Raw genomic sequence first — 21,629 nt, 5'->3', positions numbered from 1 at the left:
ACGTATTTTAATGTAATGAAAAAAAGATGATATTTACAAACACGATATTTTACTATTAGATAAAAAAATAAAAGAATAAAAATCAGACAAAAACATAAAAACAGAATCCTGATTAAAGCTTTGATGGCTCCAAGACGAACCAGATGGAGTCCAGCCATTTCACACTTTCATTCTGCGCATCATCTGTTGAAAAGAAAAGTTTAGTAAATACCATGTCTTTATTAAGCTTAGCTCTGTAATGGCAGAGAGGTGGGGGACCGGGGGTGAGGAGATTTAAGGGATCTTCACTTATTAAACCAGCACCAAGGTTATTTCAACCCACACAATGCAACCATAAACCATTAGCAATTGTGACTTAAACCCCAGTTACACACCATACATTTTACACTTACATTAAGACTTTCTTTGAGTCACAGGCACATTCTCCTGAAATAGCACATTTGGCAAAAAGAGGTATTATGCCTAACTCCTGTCACCTTTTTGCATCACAATATGCATCAGAGTACATTATTCATAGCATTTTGTGCTGATTTTAGCTATGGTTGTATGAAGAAGCGGCTTCCTCAAACAGGTGCGTTCTCTGGGTGCAGTTGATCATTATGATTATTATTATTATTATTATTATTAGATAAAGTTAATTGTAAAATCCAAACATGTTCCATCTGTGAAGGCAATCTACTTATATTGGATATGTGTGAATTAGATCATTAGATATAAAAAAAATATGTGGAGAAAGCATGGACATTGACTGTTTTAAGAATACTGTTATAGTGTTATAGGCTTTAATCTGTCATAGACATATATGCAAACATAATAGCCCAACAGTAAGAGTAAGTTATGCATTAGCTCAGAACTCTACCTTGCGAGCGCTAGCCGTCAGCCCAGGGGATTTTGCAGCCCTTGAAGATACTTGTGGCGACTTTTTCGGTCCTTTATTTGTCACCATTGGAGACTTTTGGCTTCCCAGCCTGCCTGCTCCTCCAACAGCGGTGCGGCCATTCCTTGTGGGCATATTCTCTTGGCCACGGCGGTTAGATGATTGTGCAGGGGACTTCTTCACACTTTTGCCTGGCGATTTGCGAGTTGAGCTTCGTAGTTTGCTCAGACCCTTCCTCAAAAAGTCTTTCCTCGGGGTGTTGTCAATAGTAAACATCATTGATTGTCTCCGGTCAGCCTACAAACACATACACAAGTTTAGTTTTTAGTAGTTAGTTTAGTAGTTACATCTTTTCATCTAGTAAATTTTAATAACTCACAGAACTCGGGACAGCCGGACCAGCTGGAACATTCTTATTTTTAGGAGTAAGTGGACGAGGAAAACAGCTGGCTCTAACTTTTTTCTGTCAATTAAACATAACATATAAATGCATGCACAAGCGCCATAAAAAGACCATTTGTGGTGAAAAAGAAGGTACCTCTGGTGATAGTACAAGTGAAGGTAGAGCCAAAGTGGATGCAGTTCGTTTAGTGCCTTTTGGGCTCCTGAGATTGTAGATGGCCGAAATTTCTTGGCCTGGCATTAGCGAGAGCCGCGAGCGAGCAGTGGCTGCAGCAGCACCACCCTGTCCCACCATGTAAGAGAGTCGGTGAGAAGCCAAAGAGTCCTGCAGCTGGCCTGGCATCACAGACGCACGTCGGATGGTCTCAATGGGATCACCAGTGCGGAGTTCTTCATCGGTGAATGTCAGAGCACTATTTCGCACCGCCTAAAAGGAGCATAAATGTTTGTCTTAGTTTCAATAATATTAATCTATGCCCTCAGGAAATTCAACTACACCATTTATATTGGCGAAGGATCAGTGTTAAACTCACATCAAACTCCACAGGATAGCTGCTCTTCAGGTGAGGAAGACAGGCCTTATTTCGTGCTTGAAGCTCCGCGATCCTCATCCATTCTTCTGGTCCACCCTCTGGTTCATTCTCAGCGCCAACACAGAACGTGCTAGTAGCTACAGGGACAACCAAAATTAGCAAGGACTTTCAGGCTGTTCATTCAAGGACGTAATCTGTTGTGCAAAGTGTACATACGCTGAGAGTGGATAGTGCTGCGTCTGTACCCTGGGAGACCAATCAGTTGGTCAGCGTCAGACCCAGTCACTTTAGCAGGGGTGGCAAAAAGCTCTGTGGCAATGCCCTGAGCTTTGTGGGCACTGGACAGATTTGGATGGGAGCGAGCTGAGGTCAAACTGTAGAATGTGTCATCAGCTTCTTTGCAACCAGGAGTTTTCTGCAAACATACACAGACAAAATCCAAGAGTTTATTGCAACCATTTTAACAATAATATAATATAGAAGAGGAATATCTATGGGCAGGCAGACACATTTGCCCTTCTCTACAAAGGAGTAAAGGACCCAAAAATAGGCTTCTTTGATCCCCCAAAACTTGTGGGACAAATGATCGCTGTGAGTCTGGGCCCAGGACACAGTAATGAGTGGCTGCCTGGCCAGGGAAATGTATACAGGTGTGCATAGTGCTTTGTGATGAATTGGAAATGCATAATAAAAAGGGTGCATGTGAGTTTCCTCCACCTTTGTCATAGTGATGTTAATAACCTGTGTGGTCCTACGCCTCTTTACAGACGATGCAGAGCTTTTCCTGTCGGACTCTTCAGGCCTAGAGTCTCTGTTGACCCTGTAGATAATAAGATATTAAGTTTAGATGAAACAGCACAAGTTATTGATTAAAGAATGCTTCAATCAATTAAATAAAGATGTTAAGCCATGTCTTTATGTTTGTTTAAAAGATGACATCCATGCCTTGTGTTGATGGGTGTAAAGTATAGCGTCTCCAGAGATTCAGCCTTGAGACCCTGGCGTTTGGCAGCTAGGCGCTCTGAACTACGAATGAGTGGTGTGCTCGATTCACCAGGGGCACATAATTTTCTAAGAGGAAAGAGAAAAAAAAGTTTACAGTAGAATTTTACATTCTCACACAGAATATTTTTTGGTGCATTGTTTAGGCTGAAATACCTTGTGCTGTTCAGCGAGTCATCTGCAGAGTTCTGGTCCAGGCTATCGGAGCTCATGCTTCTGGCTTTTGCAGTTGCATGCATCCCATACTGAAGAGTGGGGACACCCAAATTGGAGGCCAGGAACTGTGATGTAGCTCGGTCATAATTTGGTATTTTATTTTGTTCACGGAGAGCCTTGTCTGCAAAACTTAACTGAAATTTGGCAGACAGAAGCCGTTACTTAAAAACTAGTACTTAAATACTCACTTAACCACTTGAGTTACATGCTCTACTTTTATACCAACCTGTGCCTCCAAACTTGCAATCTTGTTCAGAAGTAATTTTTCATTGCTTTGTATCTTGTCCAGTTCCATTTGAAGAATCTTGTTTGCCATGGTTGCAGTTTTAGCTTCGTGCTCTTGAATCTCTAAAGACTGCTTAAGATTATCCACTACTTCCTCACTTTGCTGAAGAAGTTGCTTCTTGCTATTATAGTGACTCACTGCCTTTTCCATCTATTGAAACAGAAATAAATTAGAAAATATGAACCACAGACACATACACACACACACACACAATGAAAACACCAACACTAACCTGAGCTTTATAATGTTCCGCAGCAGTAGACTTAGCAGAGAGCTGCTCAAGCAAGTCTTTCTTGACAATCTCAGTGTCTTCTACTTTTTTGTTTTCTTTAAGGAGATCATCTTTTTCTTGTTTCAGCATTTGCAAATTGTTCTGCAATTTAGTATGGAGCTTTAGAGCAACGTGGTTCTCTCTTTCTAGGGCCTGCTTAGCTTGATCAAGTTTCTGGTTTTCCAAGACAAGGAGCTCAAGTTGCTTCTCCACAGCAAACATTTTTGAATTAAGAGTTTCTTTTTCCTCAACAAGATCATCTCTTTCCTTTATTGTAGAGGCAAGGATTTCCTCATTCTTTCTGAGGACTTCAGCGTGTAATTCGTTGTGTTGGTTCAACTCTGTATTTAATGAGACAAGTTCTTGATTGAGGTTATCGAGTTGCTGAGAAGATTCCAGTTGGATCTTAAGAAGCTGCTCTTCTTTGGCCACAAGTTTCTGAGAATATTCTTCTAGTTGACCTTTCATTGACTCAACAGATTGTTGCAGAGTGTTGATTTTTTGTGAGCTCTGGTCCTTCAGCTCATTTAACATGTTGTCTTTATCTTGAACGTCTTCCTTTGCCTTGTGGATCAACTCAGCCTGGACCACGGCATCTTCTCTGAGTTTAAGCACCATTTCATTTTTTTCAGCTATGCTCATTTTAATAGCAGACAACTCCCTCTCAACAATCTGACACTGCTGCTGAGATTTTTCAAGGGCAGCATCTTTTTCCCTCAAATCTACCTGCAGTTCCTCGGTTTTCTGCTCTTTCAGGGCAAGATCCTTTTCCATTAAACGTAAATCCTCTTGTGCCTTTGCTAGGGGAGTTTTGAGACACATCAACTGCTGCTGCAAGTCATTTATTTCCGTTTTTAACAATTCAGATTGCTCCAAGCTCTCCTTTGTTGTAGAGTCAAGCATTTCCTCATTCTTTCTGAGGACTTGAGCGTGTAATTCTTTGTGTTGGTTCAACTCTGTATTTAATGAGACAAGTTCTTGATTGAGGTTATCGAGTTGCTGAGAAGATTCCAGTTGGATCTTAAGAAGCTGCTCTTCTTTGGCCGCAAGTTTCTGAGAACATTCTTCTAGTTGACCTTTCATTGACTCAACAGATTGTTGCAGAGTGTTGATTTTTTGTGAGCTCTGGTCCTTCAGCTCATTTAACATGTTGTCTTTATTTTGAACGTCTTCCTTTACCTTGTGGATCAACTCAGCCTGGACCACGGCATCTTCTCTGAGTTTAAGCACCATTTCATTTTTTTCAGCTATGCTCATTTTAATAGCAGACAACTCCCTCTCAACAATCTGACAGTGCTGCTGAGATTTTTCAAGGGCAGCATCTTTTTCCCTCAAATCTACCTGCAGTTCCTCGGTTTTCTGCTCTTTCAGGGCAAGATCCTTTTCCATTAAACGCAAATCCTCTTGTGCCTTTGTTAGGGGAGTTTTGAGACAAATCAACTGCTGCTGCAAGTCATTTATTTCTGTTTTTAACAATTCAGATTGCTCCAAGCTCTCCTTTGTTGTAGAGTCAAGCATTTCCTCATTCTTTCTGAGGACTTGAGCGTGTAATTCTTTGTGTTGGTTCAACTCTGTATTTAATGAGACAAGTTCTTGATTGAGGTTATCGAGTTGCTGAGAAGATTCCAGTTGGATCTTAAGAAGCTGCTCTTCTTTGGCCACAAGTTTCTGAGAACATTCTTGTAGTTGATCTTTCATTGACTCAACAGATTGTTGCAGAGTGATGATTTTTTGTGAGCCCTGTTCCTTCAGCTCATTCAACATGTCGTCTTTATTTTGAACGTCTTCCTTTACCTTGTGGATCAACTCAGCCTGGACCACGGCATCTTCTCTGAGTTTAAGCACCATTTCATTTTTTTCAGCTATGCTCATTTTAATAGCAGACAACTCCCTCTCAACAATCTGACAATGCTGCTGAGATTTTTCAAGGGCAACATCTTTGTCCCTCAAATCTACCTGCAGTTCCTCGGTTTTCTGCTCTTTCAGGGCAAAATCCTTTGCCATTAAACGCAAATCCTCTTGTGCCTTTGTTAGGGGAGTTTTGAGACACATCAACTGCTGCTGCAAGTCATTTATTTCCGTTTTTAACAATTCAGATTGCCCCAAGCTCTCCTTTTTTGTAGAGTCAAGCATTTCCTCATTCTTTTTGAGGACTTGAGCGTGTAATTCTTTGTGCTGGTTCAACTCTGTATTTAATGAGACAAGTTCTTGATTGAGGTTATCGAGTTGCTGAGAAGATTCCAGTTGGATCTTAAGAAGCTGCTCTTCTTTGGCCACAAGTTTCTGAGAACATTCTTCTAGTTGACATTTCAATGACTCAACAGATTGTTGCAGAGCGTTGATTTTTTGTGAGCCCTGTTCCTTCAGCTCATTTAACATGTCGTCTTTATTTTGAACGTCTTCCTTTACCTTTTGGATCAACTCGGCCTGGACCATGGCATCTTCACCAAGTTTAAGCACTTTTTCATTTTTTTCAGCTATGCTCATTTTAATAGCAGACAAGTCCCTCTCAACAATCTGACACTGCTCCTGAGATTTTTCCAGGGCAGCATCTTTCTCCCTCAAATCTACCTGCAGCTGAGTGTTCGCTTGTTGAAAGGACATCATCTGTTTTTCAGCTTGTTCCATTTTAATCTGTAGGTCACAAAGTTCCTGTTGTTTCAAGGTGTGTTCTTGCTGCTGCTGAGTTAGCGAAGTCTCCTTCAAGTGCATTTTATCCTCTGTGTCTTTTAAAGAAGCAGTGAGTGACTCAAGTTGTCTCTGGAGACACTCGTTCTTTTCCATCAAAACACTGGCCTGCTCCAAGCCGTGAGTCTTCATCTCTGCCATTTTGTGTTCTTTATCACGGACCTCGTTCTCCAACTTCTGGATAACGGTCTGAGAATCTACAAGGTTTTGCTGAAGCAGTTGTTGCTCGTGTGCAGTTTTCAGCTCTTGTTCAGTAAGCACCTGCAGCTGAGTCTGAACTCTCTCCTCTGCTTTACTTAACGAGACAGCCATATCATCAAGCTGGTTCTTAAGGCTTAGTTTCTCTTGTTGGTGTATGTTCTTTAGTGTAACAATCTGTTCTTCATTAGTGTGTATTTTCTGCTTCAGGGCTTTTTTCTCATCTTCCAATGTTGTCTTGAGATTCTGAACTATGTCTCTTTCACATGAAATCTCCTTTTCTTTCCTGGCCAGCATTTCCTCTTTAACCTGCAGTTGTTGTGCAGCGATGTTCAAAGAATCATTTAAACTTTTGACCTGGGCATGCAGACTTTGGATTTCATTTTCAAGCACCTGTGATTGCTTAAGATTGTCAGCCTTTAAGCGGTCCAGTTCTGTAGATGTTTCCCTCTTGATCAGACATAGTTCTTCTTCCTTTGTTTGAAGATTGGCACGTAAAGTCTTGAGCTCATCTTGAAATTGAGACACCTTAGTCTGCAGTTCCTCGGTTTTCTGCTGTTTCAGGGCAAAATCCTTTTCCATTAAACGCAAATCCTCTTGTGCCTTTGCTAGGTCAGTTTTGAGGCACATCAACTGTTGCTGCAAGTCATTTATTTCTGTTTTTAACAATTCAGATTGCTCCAAGCTCTGGTTTTCCAACAAATTCATTTGATCCGTTTTTGTCTCAATTTCATCCTTTAAACTTTTTACCATCTTCTCAGAAGAGGACAACTGTTGCTGCAGAAGTCCGTTCTGACGAGAACTTTCTTCCTCCAGTTCTGTCAACTTAGTTTGCTGAGTCTGGATTCGTTCCTCTGCTTTCATAAGAGAGTCACGCAGACCATTGATTTGGTCTCCAAGAGCTTTGGTTTCCTCATGCATGCTGTCAGATAATTTTGAGTTCTCATTTTTTATTTCCATCAATTGATGATCTTTGACCTGAATTTCATTTTTGAGCGCCTCAATGGTCTTTTTACAAACAACAATATCACGATGGAGCATGTCAATGTTTTCACATTTCTCCTGATTTGCTTTACTGAAGAGATCCTTTTCCATTTGCAGCGAGTCTTCAGCTTCTTTTAGTGATGATTTAAGGCCGTTAACCTGATCCTTTAATAGCTTTATGTTACTCTGAAGAGCCTCCTCCTCTTGAGATTTCTCCACCAGTAATTGTGAAAATACTTCTTCTTTGGATTGAGCTTCATCTTTTGCTTGTTGATGCATAATGACAAGGGAATCTACCTTATCCGTGAGTGTGCATACTTCTTTATCTTTTTCAGCTAGAAGATTATTAGCAGCACAGAGCTTAGCCGTTAGATCTTTAATCTGTTCCTTGGTTTGAAAAAGACACTCTTCCTTTTCTTGTTTGATTTCTTTGAGTTTTTCTATTTCTTCTGCACATGATGCAAGTTGGAGTTGCAGCCTTTTGGTCTGTTCATGTATCTCGTGCTCAGCTTTTTCAAGATTAAGTTTGAGTGTGCTTATCTCTTGATGGAGGCTCACTCTCTCTTCTGCCATCTCCAAAAGCTGCTTCTTATAATCAGAAATTTCCCTCTCACAATCCCTCAGTTGCTCGGTCTTTGTCGAAACATCAGCCTCAATTTTCCGAAGACAATTTGTTTTGTTGTCCAACTCATCAGTTAGCGCTCGGATTTTGTTCTCCAACTCTCCTTTCTGTAATTGGAAAAAGCAATGAATGATTTAAATTTGAAGTTAAAAACGTATGATGATATTAAAATAAAGAGCTCTTACCTCCACAGAAATCCACATGTTGTCACCATCTTCTTGTTGCGTTGATCTGCTAATTTGATCTTCTAAACATGATATTCTTCCTTTTAGGATTTCAATTTGCTCTACAAGATCTCCCTGGAAACACAGGGGATTAGAGTTTAAAAATTTGCCAATGCAAACTTGACACTTGGCCATATGCCTTTCCCTTACCTCTTTGGCTTTAGCATCATTAAGTGCCATTTGCAAATTACTGGTAGTGCTTCTCCACTCCTCTTCATTAGTGCTTTGGGTCTCTCTCAGTCGGCCAACTTCTGCTTGAAAATTGGCCAACTTCTTGGACATGCTTCTCACCTAAGTGTAAACAGAAACATGGGTTACACTTTGCATTTCTTCAGAAGCATAAAGAGTTTCCTCCACACACCAAACCATTTACCTGAGTAGACAGTTCCCCATTTTCTTCAGTTAACTTATCAACTTGGTGTTCCATCAGAGCAGCATCACCTTTGAGCTCCTTATTCTGCTTCAGTACCTCATTAAAGCGTGACTGCATACTAGGCAAAACACAGTCCACAAAAATTAATGTTTAAATTGACCAATTCTGTAACTGGTGCAACACAACCACACTTTCCAATCTTGGATTAACTTTCATAAGAAAAACAAGACACTACAAAAAAAACACTTACTGGTTATTCTTGCTTTCCAACTCCTCCAATTGTTCATTTGTCATTTGTTCGCTGACACCTTGCTCCTTTTTTAACTTATCCAAGGAGTATTGCATCCGATTTATTTGTGATTCTAAAAGAATTAAGAAATCAGTACAAGAACCTCAAAAATATTTACCATTTAAATTCATTTCAAGTATATAATTATACGTATAAGTGATAACCTACCCCTTTGTGTCAGAACTTCTAATCTTTGTGCGAGTTCTTTCTCCAACCCATCTCTGTAATCCCTCTCATCAATCAATTGCCGTTGGAGCTTTCTCAGCTGAAATTTGGGGGTATTCATAATGTTTTGTATAGGTGAACAGCTGCAAGTGAAAAAAAACAGAAGAGGAACATTAGGTAGGCATTTTGTGTACCGTAGCATTTTGTTTTATGTCAAAGCTTAACAAATACCTGGCTGACGGTGATGTTACACTGTCCAATTCCACAAATTTGACTTTTTGAGAACGTACAAAGAGAGGGGACATATCCTCATCATATGAAGACACACTTGAGACAGATGTAGCGATGGATTTATCAAAGTCAGAGTGGTTGATCTTTAAGTCTAAAAAAGAAAATATGAACAACACTTACTTAAAGCAGGACATTAAGCAACGTGACAAAGCGGAATAAAGTATGACTTACAACGTCTGGACAAGTGAGCATCAAGTCCAGGCTTCAAAGAGACACACCCTTCACTCTCCATCACAAAGGTTTCAGTTAGACTTGCTATTTGACTCTAAAGATAAACCACAAAATATCATCAGAAATGCATTTTCAAAAGCACCAATAACAGAAAAATATATACTTGCAAAGCAAACATACCTCTGTATCATTGTCAACATTCCGTAAAGTGCAATGATCATTCATCAAGTCATGATATAGAAGTAACAAAAGGATCTAAAATATAGAAGAATGATGCATTTAATTTAAGCGCAGCTTTCGTTTTCCCAGATAGTGAGGAAATCACTCTACCTTGGAAATTTCACATGACAGGTTGCTGCCATCTATAATATCGGTCCATGATATTGGAGTTCCTGTGGAAGCATTAAATCTGCAATCTCCTGTAAAAGTTACCGTATAATATTGATTTGATTATTGTAACAAAACAGTTGCTTACTTTTTGTTTGTTAATGTGTCTATAAGTTTATTTCAATGGCACTAACAACTAACAATTACGTTTAAATGTTTCTTCCTACATTTGTAACACCAGTATTCACAGTACAAGTGCACTCTAAACTTTAGAGTAACCAAAAATAACTCACGATCTACAAAATCTGCAATGTTTTTGAAACGATCTTCAACGCAGTTACTCAGACATGGGTTGGGCTCCTTTTTCCTGTAAAGACAGACACAGATCAATACATGAATAAAATGTGGATCTTATTTGGCACGTGAGGTCTAATGTACTTACAGGAAATAAACTAGTTTGAGTAGGAGCTCCCCATTTTGCAAATCTTCCGGAGCTAACGTTGTGTCAGTGTCACTGTTGCCATCAGCTGCTATTATTGTAGCTTTGGCCTAAACATAACAATAACGACATGTTCAGAAACAATTCTAGACGATCGCTTACTGTAATAGAAAGACTTACCCAGCCGAGCAGAGCTTTGACGCTCAGATTCATTGCGACCCCTTTACCCCGAAGAGTGCAAAGCTACCTAAATCAAAACAACAGTTAATGTAACCATATTGCGAAGGTGCCAGCGTTAAAACTGCTTTACTGCTACGTCATTGAATATATAACTCAATAAAAATGACTTACTTAAATTTGATCGCAACTTTGAAGACCTTTCTCTGTTTATGTCGACATCAAATAAGAATCAGCTTCCAACAACTGTTACTGCAGAACCAGAAGCGAGAGAAAACAAATCTCAATTTCAAACTTCAACCGACCAATCACATCGTTCGTTACCTCCTCCTCTGACAGTTCTTCACGGTGATTGGTCCAGACACCGGAATTCAGTAGATAGTGCACTACTGCTGCTTTTCTACGATTATTCACCATAAATAATATAAGTATTTGATTGTAAATTACTATAACATTTTAGCGTTGAAGTTTTGACACATACGATCATTTAGTGAAGCCAGTAGAGAGGAATAAGACTCGAAAGAACAAAGTTTAGTCGGACAAGGATGTTGGTGACACCTGTATATATTTCTATGGTGACACCGCCGAAGACCTTTTCAAAATAAAAGACCCGACCCCTCAGTCGTAGTGGTAGTATTGAGCCAAAAACCAACCCTATCTAATCATTTTCAAGAAAACTACGTAGTCTACCCACAAAGTTTGCCAACCATAACAACTTCGGCCCTTGGCAGTCCTTTGCAACAGGTGCAGAGTCTTCCATTATATTGTGTATTCCAACGATAATAACAGAAACATGTTATGTGTACTTGTTCATATAACAGGCTTTGTGTCGTATTTTACAAAATAAAAACAATATGTATTTGGTACTTTGTATTTTACAAACACAGGCCATTTCAGATAGCATTACACACTTAATGTTCAGCTGAAAAATGTCAAGAGCCCAAAAAAATAACAAAAAAATCAGGTTGAAACTGATCATATTGTTGTAGATCATCCCTTTTAAGTCATAATAGCTTTTTGATTCTCATTGTCCACATACTGTACACTCTCCATAAAAAGCAAAAGTAAATTTAAAACTCAAATAAATAGTCTCATAAGGATGTTGGACTGGATAATTTAACTGTTCAGATTGTTGACACTGAACCACACTGCTACAATTACTTGATTATTCTCATTGTCACAGTCATATTACAATTTGCATCAAAAAGCACAAAAAAAGAAGAAATTCCAATGTTTTGCATTATGACCAATGAAAATTCTACAAAAGAGGAGCTTTATCCCATTCTTTAGCGTTTCTATTCATTCGAGAAGAAATGTACAAGGCAGTCTAAAAAACCCTTCTCATATGCAAGTCCTCTGTATAAAAAAATAAGGTTCTCAAGAGTTCAAATTGACAATTGATAATTAACAAATTCTTAATAATCAAATTGTCTTTAAGACACCTCCCCTAGAGTGTGTACACATGTACCACCAAAGACAAGGTAAAAAATGAAGCTATCTTAAAACCTTTTAGAGTTTGAAAGTCATTTCACTTCCTCCACATATTTGGTTAATTTATCATTTGTTGACTTCAAACACATGGCACATAAGATGAACAAAGTTCATTCTCCATGTTTAAGTATTGTATTTTACTTTATTCTTGCCAAAAATCTTCATTAAACAGTTCTGTCCCATGGCTTTATGGCCCCAGTAAGTTGCTGTTGAACTTATTTCCTCAAACCTCATTGCTTTTGAATAAACATCTGTGAAGTAGTGCACTTTGCCTGGAAGGTTCTGTTGCAAGTGAATAAAACAGAGAATCTCTGTTTAATATAAGCATCACTTGTGCAAAACCAATATTGTATGCAACTATTAAAACTGAGGAAATGACATATCGGAACAGTTCTGTTATGCTCTATTTAACTTGTGAATGTAATATTAAATAACCATCCTAACGACATTGTCCCACACTGTTGTTTATAAATACAGTATGACTTGTGGTGTATCCTATCATGATATATATTCTGCAGTAAATAAACAACTAAATGCATAGAAAGCAATTATTTGGGGAAAGGAAGTGACGTTGTCAGACCTAGAGTAAGTATGAACAATGTGTGACGTGAGGTTTTAAAACTAGGGAATTGCAAACTGGACAACCAATTCCTCTTTAGCATCCACTTTGATTTGAGAGATTGCACTGTAAGCATAAGCTGCTATTTTGGAAACCTGTAATGATAAAAAAAGAGAAGTGTATAAATCATTTACAGTTGCAATTACCCAACAGTACAGAAAATTGCCAAAGGCTTTTGTGTTTCAATACCTGCTGAACATCTGAGTATGGAACTAGGTCACTTGAAAGCACTTGGTGTGGCTGACTGGTCAGGGAGGGGAGAGTGAGGGCCTTCTTAGGTGGCAAACTGCTGCCCAACACAGCCAGTTTTGTGCTAGGAATAAAATTATGATTATGGGTTAAAAGCATCATAAAAGTAGGCAAAAAAGTGATTCTCCTCCACATGAACAAATCTTTAAAGTAGAGTACCTGTATTGTCGGGCTCTATCCATGTATTCATGTGGTTCCATCATGGGCTGATCTGCTGCCGAGACATCAATGATGTTCCTGAAAGGTAAACAGCTGCCTCGTTGTAGTTACCTGTAATAGTACTTTAGTTGTCATTGCATGAGAAGTTTTCCTACTGTGCAGTCTTGGTGAGGATGGACGTGAGGAGGGCCTGTTCATCTGTGCGCGCTGTGGGGACATTTGGAGTGTTCCAGTCTGTCCCATTTGGGGGTTTACTAGCATTATTTTGTTGTGGGATGAGAGGTTCTTCTTCCTAAAAGCGTCAAAAAGCACATATGCTCTTACAATACAGCAACACATTCTAACTTAACATTCGTCTGACTCAGATTGATTGGACAAATTCCACAATGAGGAAAGAAAAACCTACAACTCATGTGAGAGATTTCATACTAGGCTGCAGCTGCTCAGACATTCACCCTGGTTCCCCAAGTCAAAGTTATGCAGGCGTTAAACACGTCTCCTTTCGTAGCTATTATATTCACGCACCACACACACGTATCTACAGGATCCATTTACTCGCTGATATAGAAGATTGTTGCGATATGTAGCAGTATGCTAACATGCTAGCTAGTTTACCTCCTCTGTGGGCTTGTCTTCGCTGCTGTAACAGCAACCCATGGCCGCGTCCGAGGGGACAAACTACTCCACACACAGAAATGTCCCGTGTGCGCGCGCTCTAGAAAGCATACAGCTTGTCTCCCAGTGAAATCAATTTAGATACATGGGAAATAAACTGTCAATGTAAAGGAGCTTCTTCAAAACCCATGTAAAACAAGGAAATCACATGACGGCAGAGCGACTATTTCCGCTATATGAGAAAAGTCATGTGACACTTTTCAGAAAAAACAAACGCAAGTTGCAAGACAAAAAAAAAAAAGCGAATAAGCAATACATTAAAGCATTTAGCTGAAGCCTACATATTGTATAAATGTTGCTAAGGTTGTAATAACAAAAAAAAAGGATACAATTGTTTCTACAGTTAGGGGAGGAAGGCTTTTAAGCCCCCTTCTGGTAGGAAAATGTGCCTGAGAGTGTGTAGCTACAAAAGAAACTGTAACAACACACACATGGGTAGGAATGACTGGGGGACGCCTACTTAATTTACAACTTTTTTAACACCACACCTCTTTGTTTACACTGTGGAGGCGGCAGGAGCTACATTTAAACCCCACTGATCTGTTTTGTAAGAATAATGCTTATATCCTCTTTGGGCTTTTTTGCACTGCTTGGGCTTTCTCTTAGTCGAAGCGAGCCAGCTGCGTCCCAACATGGACTTCAAACGCTTGGATCGGCCTCCTCGGTCCGCTCCGTGTGTAGACCCATCCCGAGCACGCTGGCTCTGTGCCACGGGATCGGCTACAGGCAAATGCGCGTACCCAACCTACTCGGCCACGATTCCCTGAGAGAGGCCCAGCAACAGTCAGCGTCGTGGCTCCCCCTCATTTCCAAGCTGTGCCACAGGGACACCAAGAAGTTCCTCTGTTCCCTGTTCGCCCCTGTGTGTCTACCGGAGCTCAGCGCGCCCGTGAGCCCGTGCAGGAGCCTGTGCGAGGCCGTGAGGGACGGCTGCGTGCCGGTTATGAGCGCCTTCGGGTTTCCGTGGCCGGAGATGTTCAACTGCACACGTTTTCCGCGTGGAACCGAGCTGTGCATTCCCGCAACCGGAGAGGGGGACACGCGCACCGACGAGGAGCTCAAGAACGAAGAGGCGCAAAAAGGTATAACCACTTCAGGGGCAACAGGTTCACATGAAACATCCCCCTGGGGCCACTGTTCAAAGTCATCAATACAAAGCAACCTATCTAGCAGAATAATGATTGGTTTTATTTGTTTTTATTTGTCACATTTCTAACACACAAAGTCACATTACAATTAAAAGAAGATAAAAAGCATTAATGCACTTTTTTTTTTTAAGTTGCAACAAGGCCTACCCCGTTCAACATATTTCCAAACTTTACAACATGTTTGTTTACATTCCGGTTTATTCTCTGAAACCAGCTCATTATGGTACAATTAAGATATACAAAACCATAATCAACACAAGGTTTAGGATTTAGATACATAATCAAACACTGGAAATCAGTTCACATAGTCTTCTGATAGACTCGGTAATGTACAGTGTATTCTTAAACATCCAATAGTACTTCGTTATTGTTGCCATCTGATACTGCGCCATATAGTAGGCTACCATCATTGCCATATTTATATATGTCTGTCAGTGTTAATTTCGTCGACTAAAATATTTAGTCTTAATTTTAGTCAAAGTGATATTTTTGACGACTAAAATTGGACTAAAAGTTTTAAAACTAAATTAAAAATTTCTCATGAGACTAAAACTATGACTAAAATGTCCAGATATTTTAGTCGACTAAAATAAGACTAAATAAAAATTAAAAGGAGAGACTAAAATCATCCAAACATCTTGACCGTCTGAAAGAGCTTCATATCATGTAAATTCTCTGCCAAAGGATCAGCTCTGAGCTTTGTTCATGTGGAGCAGCTCCATGAACCAGAGGAACAAGATTAAATATGATTACAATGAATATTGTAAAAGCAAAGTCGACTAAATTAGTCTTAAATTTAGTCGACTAAATTTACTTGCAATTTTAGTCGACTAAAACTAGACTAAAATTGAAGATATTTTTTTGACTAAAACTAGACTAAAATCAAATTACATTTTCGTCAAAAGACTAAGACTAAAACTAAATTAAAATATGTTGTCAAAATTAACACTGATGTCTGTACACGGACAGTACATGCGTGTATAAACATATAGTTTTCTTCTTGTGTGTCTTTAATGTTTTGTCATCTGTGGGTACATTTCAATGTGTCCTGATGTATGCATTAAAAGAAGCAAGATTTGGTAAGCTGTTGCCAGAAGGGGGCGCCCTTCGAGCACCAGCCCACCTCCTGCTCAACTTATTCTTCATTGTACATGTCGAGGAGTGCCTTTGGGTGTCCTGGTCTGTCCATTAAAAAACCTTTGGGTTATATAACCTTTGGGTTAGTGGATACTTTGCAAATAAAAACCTGGGTATCAGGCAATATTCATTTTATTCTCAAATGCATAACTCATACAAACCTCCCCATATACAGATTTTAAGCGTTGAAGATTCAATAATTATTTACTAAAAGATCAGTTTATAGAAGACAATATGACCTCTATATTGTGTTGCATTTAATGTCAGCAGGTTTGACTTGGGGTTACACAAATGTATGTGAAAAAGGAAGCTGGGATTGGCTGGAGGAAAGTAATTCAGTTTCCTTATCATCCTTATGGCACCACCTGTATTACACCCCCCAAAAATGTTGACTCCTATTATGCGACTAATTTGTGAAATTATTAAAAGCTTCTATCATAAATTGGGATGCAAAAAAATTGTACTTGCATCTTGTCCAAATTGGCACAATATGGCCCTCACAGCGGCAGGTAATCCTCTAATATATTACAGTAAATATCTCTCAAATAATCAATAATGGTAGACTGCTGCCCTTTCAAGTTTTAGTCAATTTAATACAATTTAAGCGCTAATGCTTTTTTACAATATGCGCACTTAGCATCAATTTGCTCAAAAAAGAATATTTCAATTATGATATTGAGATGGATAAGAAATGTAAAAAGTTGTGCATGAGAAGGGGAACTGTATCAGGATGATTTATAGATGATACTTTAAAAACCAAAAGGAAAAGGATTTTGCCCATCAAATACATATGTCAGATTGGAAACAAATATGGCAGAGTGCAATTAAAATATCCAAATCAGTTAGACTGAGGATGAAATATGTAACTCCAGCCAAACTTAATTTATAAGACCCAACCTCCTCTGATCTTTGCTGGGGTGGCTGTGTGCAAAGAGGAACTTTGATTCATATTTTACGGCATTGTCCTGAAGTCCAAGGTTTTTGGACTCGAATAATCAGGGTTGTCTCTAAAGTAGTAATGCATTAGTCTTATAAAGCACTTTTCCAGACGCTCAAAGTCGCTTTACAATTTAGTGCATTATTCATTCACACCATCGGTGATGGTAAGCTACGTATAGCCACAGCTGCCCTGGGGTAGACTGACGGAAGCGAGGCAACCAGTCTGCGCCATCGTCTCCTCCGACCACCATCACTCACTCACTCACTACATTCTGATGGGATCAGGCAGAGCAAAGGCGGTGTGGCAACATATATATTAAATGTTGCCCTTCCTCTTTGTCCAGCCATGTGTTTCGTGGGTTACAGAGATGCTCAATTACACAACAAAAGAGACTATAAAATAGCCAATCTTGCCCTTTATGGTAACAAAAATAACAATTTTATTAATTGGAAAAAAACATGAATTTAATTGTTTCGCGCAGTAGATAAATGATCTGTTGGCCATGGAGCAAGCTGTTAATGGAGATGATGGCACATTATGCTTATAAATATAAACCTTTCAATGTGTTCTAGTTGTAATTAATCCATGTTTAATTTATGTCTTGAATGTTTACATCCAGGGACCGTTATCTGTGATGCCTGTAGTCTTGCGGCTGAAGGAGAATCTGACATTCAGGATAACTTCTGTCAGAGCCCATATGGTGAGCAAGAGCAACTGTGAGCTTCAAATCTGCCAGCATAACAATCAATGGGACAGAAACCATTATTTTTTTGTCTTTGCCAGCATTTAAGATGCGTCTGGGCCCTGTGTCGACAGTGGGAGGGGACCGCCAGCTGGTGCAGACCCCACGCAGTCGAATCCTGAGATGGGCCGGTGGAGGCGCTGAGAAAGCAGAGGGGATTGGTGGTGCGATGGCTCACAGTGCTTTGTGGCTCCAAGAAGGAGGTACTTGCACCTGCCCTGGTTTGGACTCCTCTGAGATGTTGAGCACAAGATTAGGAGATAACGTTGACGGGGGCTTGCCCACTGAAGGAGAAGTTGCCGGAGGTGGAACTCAGGGCTGGTATCTAGTTCTCGCTAAAGCGGAGGAGGGGAGGTTGGTCGTAACCCGTCTGGTGAGGTGGACGAAAGAAGACAAAGAACTAAAGAAGTTTATCAGAGGTCTTCTCAAACAGCCATGTCCAGCAGAAATGTTGTAACCAATTTCATTATTTTATTGTATAGATTTTTATCACATCCCACATTCACAACCTTTATCTGTTTGCATTATCCTTTAACCTGTTAATCCATTTATTAAGCGCACAAAGCAGAGACTTGATCTTTTTGTTGTTGTTGTAAACATGTTGACATACTTAGCCTAAACGCGAAATCCTTTTTTTTTTTCTATTTTGTAACTGTATTGCTTTTCATAAACCATTACTGTGTTATGACCATAGTGTTTTACTCTCCTGGCGAAGGAAGAAACAGGACTCTGATTAAACCGAACCTTCCAGACAAACACCTGTCGTTGCTTCTGTATCAAGTGTCTTCCAGTGTCTTCCTAAACTCATTCAACCACTTTACTACAATCATTGCTTTTTAACACACCTTTTTTTCCCATTTGTATAAGATCAATGTTGTTGTTTTTACCAACAACTTGAATGCTAAATTTCAGAATTATTCAATTTGTTTGTTTTTCCCCCTTGTTTTCCTGTTTTCACCATGTGACCCATAAATTATTCATGCGTGCAGGTTACCTAGCCTTTCAAACAAACACCACTGTCCTTCTGGTTTCTTCTCAACACTGTGCCACAGTCAGTTTGCTTCTCGCTATATGTTGTAAAGGTGAGTATAATTAACTCGAGTGAAGAATAGTAGCTTTCGTTTAGTTGTACTCTATGGTTGTCAGTGCGCCTACATGAAGAGCAGCTTTGTGGCCAGATAGCATCTAATAGAGTAACATGTTGCATACAAGCCTTTTTTTGTGAATGCTAAATTTTAATGATAAAATATTTGCCTAAAAGGTACTGATGTGAGGCTGATATATATGTTTTTCCCTTTTATTGTTTTAGGATGGTGTCTCCAGCCATTGCTCTGGCTTTTATCCCACTCCTTCTGACACTAATCATCCGATATCGACACTTTTTCCTGTTATTTTACCGAGCAGTTTTGGTGAGAATATGGAAAGATATTTCTACAGGTCTAAGCAGAGAGGAGCGAGTCTATGAATATGTATTAACACACGCCACCCCTGGAGACCCTGAGAGTATTCTTGTTGCCTTTGATACGTGGTGTTCAAAAGTGGAGTATATCAGCAACATTGGACCAAAGAAAGGTGGGAGTGTAATCGAGCCTTTCTGTCAAGTTCTGTCAGTTACTATTGTATGCGACTTGAGGAGACATTGTTTTACCTCATGTGCAGGAAAGATCTTGGACCGGCTTGTGGTGGAACGAAGTCCCCTGACAGTGCTGGAGCTGGGTACACATTGTGGCTACAGCACAGTGCTTATGGCCCGGTCTCTGCCCCTGGGTGGCAGAATTTACAGTGTTGAAATGGATAAGACCAATGCAGCCATTTCAGAGAAAATTATTCGTTTGGCAGGTCTAGATGATGACACAGTATGTACTTTTTCTCAGTGTCATAAGCAACAAAGTATCCAATTTTTCATTGTCATGAACATCGGTATGTGTCCTTTTAAAAAGGTGGAGCTCATAGTGAGTCCTTCTGATGAAGTGATCCCCCGATTGCGGTCTGACTATGGATTGGAGAGACTGGATTTAGTTTTCATGGATCACTGGAAGAAAAGTTACCTCACAGACCTGCAGGTATGTGTCTACAAATTGCCAAAAAATATGCAGTATATGTTAAAGCCATGCTATATTATTATAAAGTAGTTTTGTTTTGATAAGAAACAGCAAACAAATGGGTGAAAATTACAAATAAAAATAGTACTCAATAAATAAAATTGTATGTTTGAATTTCAAGGTTTTTCCTTTGTGTTGCAGATGTTAGAGGGGTCTGGACTGCTGGGAAAAGGATCTATCATTTTGGCTGACAATGTATTATTTCCTGGTGCACCAAAGTTTCTTAGATACATACGAAAGTGCGGTTTATATGAATGGAAAATTCACAGAGCCACATTAGAATATAGCCAGGGGATCAGGGATGGGATGGCTGAGCTGATGTATCTGGGAATCAAATAAGCTTTTTAGCCTTTCACGTAAAAATATACCACTACAAAGTATCAACACAGGGGTCTATATAAAACTGAGATCTCAGTGATTAATATGACATCAGTGCTCAAGTCTAGAGACAATAGAGAATAGCCAACCACCAAAATAGATAGATATTAATTTAATATCGTTTATCTACAAAAAGTTAGTTAAAAACATTCATGTGCATTCACACCATTCTTGCCATAAACGAGAAAAATATAATTTCTTACTAATAGGTAACAGATTTTTTTGCAGAGTAAACAATTGTACAAGGTTAGCTGTTAAGGGATGTGTGAGTGGCACATGACTTGAATTCTAGTTTACTGTATAGGCAACAGTTACGCCACTTGTTTATTAGCTTCACTTACAGGAGATCAAAGGTTGTTAAAAAAATAACTGAGTGGACAAGTGTCACTGTAAAGTAAATGTCTCCAGATTATAGTCAAGTAAAAACTAAACGACAGCTTTAAATCATCCACTGGTCTTGATCTTGATCAGGTCCTTCCATATCCACCTTGAAAAAAAAGAATCAGAATGAACATATTTCTCATGAAATATCCATGCTACAATCGGTAGTTGGCACATTGGTGACTAGCAATGTCTGTTTGAGTATGTGTACAGTTCAAAGTACAAAAATAAACTCACCTCGTTAATCTCTCCATCATCTGGTGATTCATTGTAGTCATTCATTTCATCCATGTCCTGCATGTCCTCTTCATCTTCAGAATCTTCCTCACTGTCTTCCTCATCTTCATCGTCCTCTTCCTCTTCATCCTCATACCCTGTCTGAAGTTATAAAAGAGCATGTACAATTAACTGTGTTCGAGCTGGCTCTGTAGACAAAGTAGACCAGTAAATTGCGAGTGTCTTACATCAAAGATTGGTTTCCCAATGGGCATCAGGTTGTTGTCTTTTTCAGCAATGCTCTGCAGCTGAGGAAAAAAATGAATATTCAAGTAAAGCAGATGACAGCATTTGGTATTTGGCAAAGCATTTGATTAGACAAACTGACAGGGACGAGGTCATGTAACAGTCATGTGTCATACATTTAACTTAATTTAACTTAATCGGCTTGCTTACCCATGTTTGATGCTGCTGTTCCTGCTGGTGCAGTTCGGCTTCATCCACACATGGCCGGTCCAAGTTAAACCACAAGGACTCGGTTATTCGTGGGAATAAAGATGGAAATAGGGTGGACATCCCTGACACTGAATGTTCATACAGAAGCACCGAGGGAAAATAACACGGGAGCTAACTAGTCCGAAAAAGCATAGCGGATAAAACTGGTCTAATAAAAGTATACATATATCGCTTAGATCTAACCATTGATCGTACTAGCTCTCTGCAAATCAGTAAATGTTCCTCGGCGGTTTAAAAATTCAAAACAAACAAATATCGGAAGTAAGAGCGTCCGTCTTCAAAAGATTCCGGTGGATTCTCGGTATTGGCAAACAAAGGTTCCGCCCGAGAATCTAACAACC

General features: G+C 39.5%; 5 protein-coding genes across 6 annotated transcripts; 2 read left to right on the top strand and 3 right to left on the bottom strand.

Moving 5' to 3' along the window:
* Positions 1 to 64: 64 nt before the first annotated feature.
* LOC306959708 (uncharacterized protein) lies at positions 65 to 10,914 on the bottom strand. Its single transcript, XM_079551889.1, has 24 exons — positions 10,706 to 10,914; positions 10,539 to 10,601; positions 10,362 to 10,468; positions 10,213 to 10,286; positions 9,923 to 10,011; positions 9,773 to 9,847; positions 9,593 to 9,686; positions 9,362 to 9,512; positions 9,134 to 9,273; positions 8,927 to 9,038; positions 8,677 to 8,794; positions 8,454 to 8,594; positions 8,265 to 8,378; positions 3,549 to 8,186; positions 3,257 to 3,466; positions 2,971 to 3,164; positions 2,758 to 2,883; positions 2,530 to 2,632; positions 2,029 to 2,227; positions 1,813 to 1,949; positions 1,416 to 1,706; positions 1,257 to 1,340; positions 860 to 1,174; positions 65 to 183 (listed from the first exon to the last, which is right to left on the bottom strand). The coding sequence occupies exons 2-24, from the start codon at positions 10,569 to 10,571 to the stop codon at positions 160 to 162; spliced, it is 7,569 nt and encodes a 2,522-aa protein (XP_079408015.1). The 5' UTR covers positions 10,572 to 10,601; positions 10,706 to 10,914; the 3' UTR covers positions 65 to 159.
* A 1,355-nt stretch (positions 10,915 to 12,269) lies between these two features.
* On the bottom strand, positions 12,270 to 13,887 carry lamtor1 (late endosomal/lysosomal adaptor, MAPK and MTOR activator 1). The gene is made up of 5 exons (XM_079575971.1): positions 13,669 to 13,887; positions 13,209 to 13,345; positions 13,054 to 13,131; positions 12,835 to 12,958; positions 12,270 to 12,740 (listed from the first exon to the last, which is right to left on the bottom strand). The coding sequence occupies exons 1-5, from the start codon at positions 13,708 to 13,710 to the stop codon at positions 12,648 to 12,650; spliced, it is 474 nt and encodes a 157-aa protein (XP_079432097.1). The 5' UTR covers positions 13,711 to 13,887; the 3' UTR covers positions 12,270 to 12,647.
* A 208-nt stretch (positions 13,888 to 14,095) lies between these two features.
* On the top strand, positions 14,096 to 18,241 carry sfrp2l (secreted frizzled-related protein 2 like). Its single transcript, XM_079565121.1, has 3 exons — positions 14,096 to 14,810; positions 17,573 to 17,653; positions 17,737 to 18,241. The coding sequence occupies exons 1-3, from the start codon at positions 14,285 to 14,287 to the stop codon at positions 18,150 to 18,152; spliced, it is 1,023 nt and encodes a 340-aa protein (XP_079421247.1). The 5' UTR covers positions 14,096 to 14,284; the 3' UTR covers positions 18,153 to 18,241.
* A 424-nt stretch (positions 18,242 to 18,665) lies between these two features.
* On the top strand, positions 18,666 to 20,206 carry tomt (transmembrane O-methyltransferase). Of its 2 annotated transcripts, XM_079564582.1 has the most exons (5): positions 18,666 to 18,777; positions 19,005 to 19,267; positions 19,355 to 19,551; positions 19,636 to 19,758; positions 19,939 to 20,206. In XM_079564582.1, the coding sequence occupies exons 2-5, from the start codon at positions 19,006 to 19,008 to the stop codon at positions 20,134 to 20,136; spliced, it is 780 nt and encodes a 259-aa protein (XP_079420708.1). In that variant the 5' UTR covers positions 18,666 to 18,777; position 19,005; the 3' UTR covers positions 20,137 to 20,206. The 2 variants fall into 2 exon arrangements, with proteins under 2 accessions (XP_079420708.1, XP_079420707.1); XM_079564581.1 differs by having other exon boundaries at positions 19,005 to 19,551.
* A 322-nt stretch (positions 20,207 to 20,528) lies between these two features.
* On the bottom strand, positions 20,529 to 21,555 carry anapc15 (anaphase promoting complex subunit 15). Its single transcript, XM_079564415.1, has 4 exons — positions 21,229 to 21,555; positions 21,021 to 21,080; positions 20,794 to 20,934; positions 20,529 to 20,662 (listed from the first exon to the last, which is right to left on the bottom strand). The coding sequence occupies exons 1-4, from the start codon at positions 21,346 to 21,348 to the stop codon at positions 20,615 to 20,617; spliced, it is 369 nt and encodes a 122-aa protein (XP_079420541.1). The 5' UTR covers positions 21,349 to 21,555; the 3' UTR covers positions 20,529 to 20,614.
* Between the last annotated feature and the right edge of the window lie 74 nt (positions 21,556 to 21,629).

Source organism: Gobius niger (assembly GCF_951799975.1).
Source record: "Gobius niger genome assembly, chromosome: 1".
In the NCBI taxonomy this organism is placed as follows: Eukaryota; Metazoa; Chordata; class Actinopteri; order Gobiiformes; family Gobiidae; genus Gobius; species Gobius niger.
Note: the sequence above shows the minus strand (reverse complement) of the source record. Positions and strands in the feature narration are given on the sequence as shown.

Bases quoted from the DNA above. Each gene is read 5' to 3' on its own strand.
- LOC306959708 (XM_079551889.1), bottom strand. From the start codon at position 10,571: ATGAATCTGAGCGTCAAAGCTCTGCTCGGCTGG. The intron at 8,795-8,926 runs GTAAGTGTTTTT...TGTTTTGCCTAG, and splicing joins TTGGAAAGCAAGAATAACCA to TATGCAGTCACGCTTTAATG. The intron at 3,467-3,548 runs GTTAGTGTTGGT...CTGTTTCAATAG, and splicing joins CGGAACATTATAAAGCTCAG to ATGGAAAAGGCAGTGAGTCA.
- lamtor1 (XM_079575971.1), bottom strand. From the start codon at position 13,710: ATGGGTTGCTGTTACAGCAGCGAAGACAAGCCCACAGAGGAG. The intron at 13,346-13,668 runs GTAAACTAGCTA...TGACGCTTTTAG, and splicing joins AAGACAAGCCCACAGAGGAG to GAAGAAGAACCTCTCATCCC. The intron at 12,959-13,053 runs GTACTCTACTTT...TTTTATTCCTAG, and splicing joins GATAGAGCCCGACAATACAG to CACAAAACTGGCTGTGTTGG.
- sfrp2l (XM_079565121.1), top strand. From the start codon at position 14,285: ATGCTTATATCCTCTTTGGGCTTTTTTGCACTGCTTGGGCTTTCTCTT. The intron at 14,811-17,572 runs GTATAACCACTT...GTTTACATCCAG, and splicing joins GAACGAAGAGGCGCAAAAAG to GGACCGTTATCTGTGATGCC. The intron at 17,654-17,736 runs GTGAGCAAGAGC...TGTCTTTGCCAG, and splicing joins CTTCTGTCAGAGCCCATATG to CATTTAAGATGCGTCTGGGC.
- tomt (XM_079564581.1), top strand. From the start codon at position 19,006: ATGGTGTCTCCAGCCATTGCTCTGGCTTTTATCCCACTCCTTCTGACA. The intron at 19,552-19,635 runs GTATGTACTTTT...CCTTTTAAAAAG, and splicing joins CAGGTCTAGATGATGACACA to GTGGAGCTCATAGTGAGTCC. The intron at 19,759-19,938 runs GTATGTGTCTAC...TTTGTGTTGCAG, and splicing joins GTTACCTCACAGACCTGCAG to ATGTTAGAGGGGTCTGGACT.
- anapc15 (XM_079564415.1), bottom strand. From the start codon at position 21,348: ATGTCCACCCTATTTCCATCTTTATTCCCACGAATAACCGAGTCCTTG. The intron at 21,081-21,228 runs GTAAGCAAGCCG...TTTTTTCCTCAG, and splicing joins AACAGCAGCATCAAACATGG to CTGCAGAGCATTGCTGAAAA. The intron at 20,935-21,020 runs GTAAGACACTCG...TTATAACTTCAG, and splicing joins TTGGGAAACCAATCTTTGAT to ACAGGGTATGAGGATGAAGA.